At 40.9% G+C, this 7,500-nt stretch overlaps 1 protein-coding gene across 1 annotated transcript in view; it reads left to right on the top strand.

Annotated features, from left to right (window-relative positions):
* The window catches only part of LOC122258361 (uncharacterized), a 10,872-nt gene extending 5,842 nt beyond the window's left edge, over positions 1-5,030 (top strand). The window contains exons 6-8 of the mRNA XM_043024240.2: positions 446-567; positions 1,135-1,503; positions 2,132-5,030. Coding sequence (XP_042880174.2) covers positions 446-567; positions 1,135-1,503; positions 2,132-2,221 — 581 coding nt within the window. The 3' untranslated portion in view covers positions 2,222-5,030. The remainder of the gene's footprint in view (positions 1-445; positions 568-1,134; positions 1,504-2,131) is intronic.
* The last annotated feature ends 2,470 nt before the right edge of the window (positions 5,031-7,500 follow it).

Below are 7,500 nucleotides of genomic sequence, written 5' to 3'. Positions count from 1 at the left end.
GACTGACATAATAATTTTACGAAAAGATCATTATTTTCAAATAATTAAATTGATGGAGTTATTTGTAACTTTAAAATGTTTGAATCTCTATCCATACCAAAATATTAGAGATGATTTTTTCAAATTTAGGAAACATGGCCACGTGTTTGTATAATGTTCATGAATTGTACTTTTTGATGATATTTTATTATGAAAAAAACCTGACTCTGCATGAGAGGCAATAGTCAAGATTTAGTTGCCAAATCTTGCCATTAAAGTTTAGGAAATTACTGATGTGTACAGGGGCTTCCATGATTATGTAAGTGTGATTACTGTATCTGAAGTAGGTACAGTAGATGCAAGGGTCAAATATGTATACCTATGCAGATATACACATTTTTAAATTCTCAAACACAAACACAGGTGTTCCGCAAAGTATTAAAGATCCATTTGTATGTTCCAACAGGCGGAGGTGTGACGGTAAAGTACGCACACCATTTAATGAACCTCTTGACGGTGCGGAGAGCTCGGCCGAGGCTGCTCGTCGAGGGACCTCAAGGAACGACTTTCCATCCTGATGTGGCTGAGGTAGATGTCCTACTCATGGTTCTTCTAAAGGATACGTTGAGCCTCGTTTTATATTTTTCTTCTATAGTTTTCATTTATTTGTGTTTCGTATTCATTTTTTAATAACATCAGGGGAAAAAATGTATATCTTTTATTGGTAACTTTGGCATTTCAAGTTGTGAAATGTAGGATATTGTGTGGATTTAGTTTTAGGAAGAATTATATATATTTGATATTCCTACTTTGGAAATTATTTTTTAGAAACTCTGCTTTTGTAATAATATATTGTTGTATAGAGATATTGGGAATACAGTGTGCCTAATATTTTGTCTCCCTGGTCATGCGCAGTAGTATGTCTAATCTCATTTTCTGAGCAAATGAAACAATATGATTATAGGAAGTTATATCCTATCAAGTGAAACAGCATGTCCTCTCTTAGATATGCAAATCATAAGGAGCTTTTTCAGGGAAATATATTATGTTGACTGTATTTGTTGAAGAGGTACTTGCCCATTGATTGACTGTCCTTTTTGTTGGCCTTTTCAAATGTTTATTTACATCTATTTACAAATTTATCTATCCATTTAGGTTGTAACACGTGTTGATGGCTTGATATGCTACATGGACGCCTCCTGCAACTGTGAATCGGGTGATGGGGCCTCGTATGGCGGTGGCCACAATGGCTGCAGGGACGGCATCCACAGCATCGACGTCCTGGAGCTGGAGGCCATGATGCGGACCATTCCCCCGGACCTGGCCCCGCCTGTCCTCGTTCTGCTGGCCCACATGGACGACCCAGCCACCCTGACGCGGGACCTCGACTCGTGTGATGTCCCGCAGCACCCCCGAACAAATACGGCCAAGGACGTCGGTTCCTACCCCGTCTCGACCTTGCAGAAGCGTCACCGTCCTGCTATGTTGTACCCTGTCCTCAGCAAGCTGGATCTGCCGTGGGCGGTGCGTGCTTGTTGAGTTTTAGGGTGTGGGTGTGGCTCTGGGAATGGTTGTGAATTATTTGTGTTGTGTGTTTGAGTTTGTGATTTGTATTTGCTCTGTGTGTGTGTGTGTGTGTGTGTGTGTGTGTGTGTGTGTGTGTGTGTGTGTGTGTGTGTGTGTGTGTGTGTGTGTGTGTGTGTGTGTGTGTGTGTGTGTGTGTGTGTGTGTGTGTGTGTGTGTGTGTGTGTGTGTGAGTGAATTGTGTATCTGTGTTATGTCTTGTGGAGGTTGTTTTTTGTGTAGTTTGCCTGGAATAAAAGTACTCTGTTCTCAGTGAGATTCAAAGGAAATGTGGAAGGCATTCTTTTTAATTTGCACTAATTTTGTTGGTTTGCATTCACATAAACACCAGTCTTTACTTATTTTGCAGACTTGGTTATTCACTATTATTAATTACTGTATCATGATGAATTTATCATTATCTATTATTTACTAGTGCTGGTCAATATTATTCATGGCTATATATTTCTCCCATCATTCATCTTTCACTATTAAAACGTACAATTATCAATTTATCAGCTATTGATTAGAATAATTTAATAGCATTATTTTTCATATATTTATTGTTATCCTATCTTTCCTGCCATAGATCTGCGAGGTAGAGGTGAAGTCCCTGTCTGGCGTTCACCGGGGACTCAACTGGCTTCTCAAACGCACCCTCAAGCTGAAAAACGGTTGAAATCGAGGAGCATCCGTCTCTCTCTCTCTCTCTCTCTCTCTCTCTCTCTCTCTCTCTCTCTCTCTCTCTCTCTCTCTCTCTCTCTCTGTCTCTCTCTCTTTCTCTCTCTCTTAATCTGTGTATAGTTTAAGTGATTATTGTGATATTTTTACCCCTTTTTTATAAATGGTCAGTGTCAGTGTCGGTCAGTCGGTAAGAGCGAATACAATGAGTTTAGGGTAACTTTGAACACTTCCGTCTGGTAATGTGAAAGTGCAGCTATTATAATTCTTTGTTTTTTAAACATACATAAAAGGAATTCTGACTGTAGGTATATTATATCTTCATAATTTCAAGCTTTCTTTTCCTGATATGTGCAAGGAGTCATCCCACTCAATTTTGGTCATAATCAAATCTATATTAATGTGTATCATTTCATCCTTCATGAAGCAGTTTTGCCTTGGCTAATGGAAATAGTTGAGTAATTAGTATGTTTAGAAAAATAAAGAAATGACCCTAAATCTTCAGAACTGATTTGACATGAAGCTTATGGAAAGATGGCTCATTTCAAATCATGGAAGAAGCTCTAATACCAGAAGTTAAGTTGCCAGGTTTTTGTCATCATAGTCAGTTGTACTCTTAGGGAAAATGTGCATGACAATAGGTACACTTGAAGCAAGTTCTCTGGCTTGGTGTGTTTTGAGCAGGCCTTCCTGTGTAGAAGGCCCTTGTTTCACATCTGTAAGCCAGACCACGGCTAATGTTAGGAGCAGCATCCAGTCAGAAGGAAGTCCCAGATATAAGGTAGGCATATCTGGTGAAACTGTGGCAGATATGCCTATGTCTAATATAATGCATTCTTATGGAAGTGTAACTGTATCCATGACAGATAGTATGTCCTGTGTTTACTTTTGGGAGTGATTATTATTATTATTATTGAAAAGGAATGTTCTATATACTATCTGTCTGCATATACTATGTTTTCTTACATGCTGGCAATGAATAGCTGCCAGACCTTCACAGTGTTAGGGAACCTGTTAGGTTCAAAAACAGTTAGGTAAAAATAAGCTGTTAGTTTGGAAACACAAAAGGACACTGTTATTCAGACTATATATTCCAAAAACCATTAGGAGAGAAATAAGCAGTAAATGCAGAAAAAAATAGTAAATGATTACTTAGATGATGTGAATGGGACGGGGAAGAACATGAATTTTTCTGAACCCAAATATCTGGGGCTTATTTGCTGTCAGAGATTCAACCGTATTTTTATATGATTTTTTATCAATCCTTCGGGGATATTTCCCAAGGATGCGCATACCAAAGTTTAGGAAAATTAGATATTACAGTAAGTTGGAATAGTAGTAGAATGTTCTGTAGCCTTTCTTTTATAGCTTATGAATAAGGTTGTTTTGATTATCTGTCCTTTTGAAAGGTTAATGACAAAATGTGTCCATGGTAAGTCTTGAAAGGTAGAGAGTAAGCAGGGCAGGCTACCTGCTACTCAAGATGTACAGTATAATGTCTGTCTGTGCACATTTTTATGCTTAGTCATGTGTTTGTATGATTATGTGTATATACAGCTGCACATAAAGTAGCCAGATAATTTTTGTTTCTGGAAAGATACAAGGGTAAATATTTTAAAAGAAAAGCAAAATGTACACTCAATATAGATAATTTTCTATTTAAAAAAAAAGAAGAGATCAAACCTCTGACTTTTGAGTGACACTTTTCTTTCAGTAGTCAGTGTCATATCATGGGTTTTTTTTTTTTTTTGCAATTGCCTTCTCTCTTTGTTTTGTCCCTCTCTCTCTCTCTCTCTCTCTCTCTCTCTCTCTCTCTCTCTCTCTCTCTCTCTCTCTCTCTCTCTCTCTCTCTCTCTCTCTCTCTCCTCTCCTCTCCTCTCCCTCTCCCTCTCCCTCTCCCTCTCCCTCCCTCTCCCTCCCTCCCTCTCCCTCTCCTCTCCCTCTCCTCTCCTCTCCTCTCCTCTCCTCTCCTCTCTCTCTCGCTCTCCTCTCTCTCTCTCTCTCTCTCTCTCTCTCTCTCTCTCTCTCTCTCTCTCTCTCTCTCTCTCTCTCTCTCTCTCTCTCTCTCTCTCTCTCTCCCAATTTCTTTCTTGTTTCTCTTCTCTGTTTTTTTTCCTCTTTCTCTCCCACTCCCATTCCACTTCCACTCCTCGGAAAATGTTGAGAGAACGGCATTGGCTAACATAGTTCAAACAAATGCTGCACTATGGGGAAGAATTGTATATAACACATTTTATTTCTTATATAAAAAAAAAAAAGATTTTTGTCTCCGTCATTTCATGATGGAAGTATGTAGGTGCAACTACTTAGTTTTATGTATCATGATTTAAACACAAGCTTTTTGTGTAATATTTTTTGGGAGGTACATGTAATTATTTTCTCTTGTTTTCTTTGTTTTTTTTTATTATTGGTTTGACTTCAGTGTGACTTGATGATGGCAAATTCCTGAGAGTCTTATATATTGTAGATGTCTGTCGTGTGTTTGTAAATAAGTGTGTGTGTATATATATATTTTTCTAGTTATTATCAGCAGACTTGTGATTATCTACTATGCTTTGAGAAAAGGTAGATTTACCTTTTTTTTGGGTGTAATATCAGTGTGATATTTTTATTTATTTATAGTTCCTGTTTTGTAAAGTGATTTTATTATTATTATTATTATCATTATTATTTTAATTGTTATTCTTTTCAAAACCTTGTTTAGCCGAGTGTGTCCAACATTACTTGCACGCAATTTTACTCCTTACCAAAAAGAAAAGAACGAAGTTTGTAACAAGAAAAGGATCCAATAAAGGATGAAACTTGTATTCCCTTTCTTTATTATAATAAGGTTTAGAAAAATATGCCACACCAATTATAAAACACTGCGTTGTGATTCATTGGTAAAAAGGATTAATTATACACATCCTCTCATCATTATATGGTAACTTTACGTTGACTCTCATTAATTAAAAAGCAATCGGGATAGTGGAATGCTGTTAGGATTTGTGTGTCATTTGTTTTCGTCTTAATTTAAGGCATTTAAAAATCTGATTGCTAGTCTGACTTCTCCAGTGTTGGATGACTCACCTCTCGTGAAATTCACCACAAAGACATCACACTTATGTCCTTAAGATGCATAACCACTGCTATTTATTGTTATGAGTAGTGATACTCTATAACTTATTCTGTTTGTACACTGTTCTTCTTGTTATCTCTCTCTGAATGGTGGGTAGAAGAAATGCTAGTTCATTGTGTTTCCTTCTTTACTGGTTAGATTCACACTAAAATATGCATATATGTTCATATAATAAGCCAATATGATATTTATATACAGAATTAATATCATTCACACACCTATCACACATTCGCACACGCCTCTCAACAGACCGGAATTCCAAGGTAAACTCTCTGCCTCGAGGCGTCACTTGTCTCTCTCGGTCTACCAGGTCAGCAGATCTGACCTGGACCTGGCATGGCGACCATGTGACCGATATACATAAGTGATCACGTGGTGGCGTGACCATGTCTTAGGCGTGCACAAACACCCACAGGGAAACTTCCACTGCCACCGACGTGGAAAATTCCCCTGATAGTTCCATCAGTGCGATCCAGTAAATGGGGTCGCACGTCCCACTGGACCTCCCACCGGGTAGTTCTTCACCTGTCCGACGTCCGTGTGTTCGCCGTGCGTGGCATCCCTGCGAGCTAGGAGACAGAAGGTTAAGTAATGCCGTGCGTGGCATCCCTGCGAGCTAGGAGACAGAAGGTTAAGTAATGCCGTGCGTGGCATCCCTGCGAGCTAGGAGACAGAAGGTTAAGTAATGCCGTGCGTGGCATCCCTGCGAGCTAGGAGACAGAAGGTTAAGTAATGCCGTGCGTGGCATCCCTGCGAGCTAGGAGACAGAAGGTTAAGTAATGCCGTGCGTGGCATCCCTGCGAGCTAGGAGACAGAAGGTTAAGTAATGCCGTGCGTGGCATCCCTGCGAGCTAGGAGACAGAAGGTTAAGTAATGCCGTGCGTGGCATCCCTGCGAACTAGGAGACAGCAGGTTAAGTAATGCCGTGCGTGGCATCCCTGCGGCTAGCAACATGCCTCGTCTGTCCCTTATTCTGGCAAGACGTGCGGCCTGATCCCGTGTCGGTCAGGTCAATCGGCTGGTCTTCTGGGCTAGGCTAGGGTCAAGCGGTCGCTGCATGACCGGCATGAGCATAAGGTGGCGGAGTGTACTTTCCCGTTACCCCTGTGGTTGTCAGAGGGATCTTTTCTGACGTTTAGCTCCCTTTCGTCGGACTCCATGGTGGGAGGGGAGCGTGGGGAGGGGGGGTGAATGATTTGCTCTTTTTGTGGAGAGTAAACCTTAAACCAAACCTATTGGCAAACCTGTTGTCTGACGTCTTACGCATGGGCATGGCTATGGCAGTCACCCTCGAACCTCACGGTGTTCCTGGGGACAAAACTCTCCACCCAGAAACGACAACGGAGAGTGTCCGGAGCCTTGAAACCGAAGGATCCAGTTTATGGTCCTAGCAAAACCCGAGGGCCATTGAGACAACACCAGAAGGTCCCCCTGCATGTCAGGTCCTGTAAAGATGGGGGCCATGATTATTGTCCCCAAAGATCCAACCACTCTGATACATCCTCCGAGAAACTAAGGACCTCACCTCGAGGAAAAGTAAGGGGAGCATCCCTGAATTCAGACCAAACTAGACCAAAGGAAGATAGCAGGACCAAGCTGATGTTACTTAGCTCCCTGGTCTCCTAATGGTCTGGATGTGATCACCTCGCGTCCGTCCTCTGGTCTGGTCGTTGAGGATTCCAGCCTGCTGAAGGGCAAGACTCCGAATCTGGCAGGTATTAATTACTCTGAAGGGGGACCTCGTCAGTTCCGTAGACCTGGGCAACTGGAGCACTTAAAGCCTCAGCACTTACGTGGCAAAGCCTCTTGGGTGCTCTCCGAGTGTCGCCCCGTCGCTCCGAATTGAAATACGTCTGGACTTCCATGGGTATAAGGTCAGGCAGTCGGACAGGCGGCCAAAATGTGCTGGTTGTTGTATTTGTGTGTATGGAGCGGCCAAAATGTGCTGGTTGTTGTATTTGTGTGTATGGATATAAGTATATCATATTTACATACATACACACACGCACACACACACACACACACACACACACACATATATATATATATATATATATATATATATATATATATATATATATATATATAATTATACACAGCTCACATAAACTTAAAAAAAAGTATTAGGCTACCCTGCATATATAACAGAGTGCATAGGG

The sequence above is a fragment of the Penaeus japonicus genome, unplaced genomic scaffold (assembly GCF_977035675.1).
Source record: "Penaeus japonicus unplaced genomic scaffold, GWHDUDI00000001_assembly GWHDUDI00000013, whole genome shotgun sequence".
Taxonomy (NCBI): domain Eukaryota; kingdom Metazoa; phylum Arthropoda; class Malacostraca; order Decapoda; family Penaeidae; genus Penaeus; species Penaeus japonicus.
Note: the sequence above shows the minus strand (reverse complement) of the source record. Positions and strands in the feature narration are given on the sequence as shown.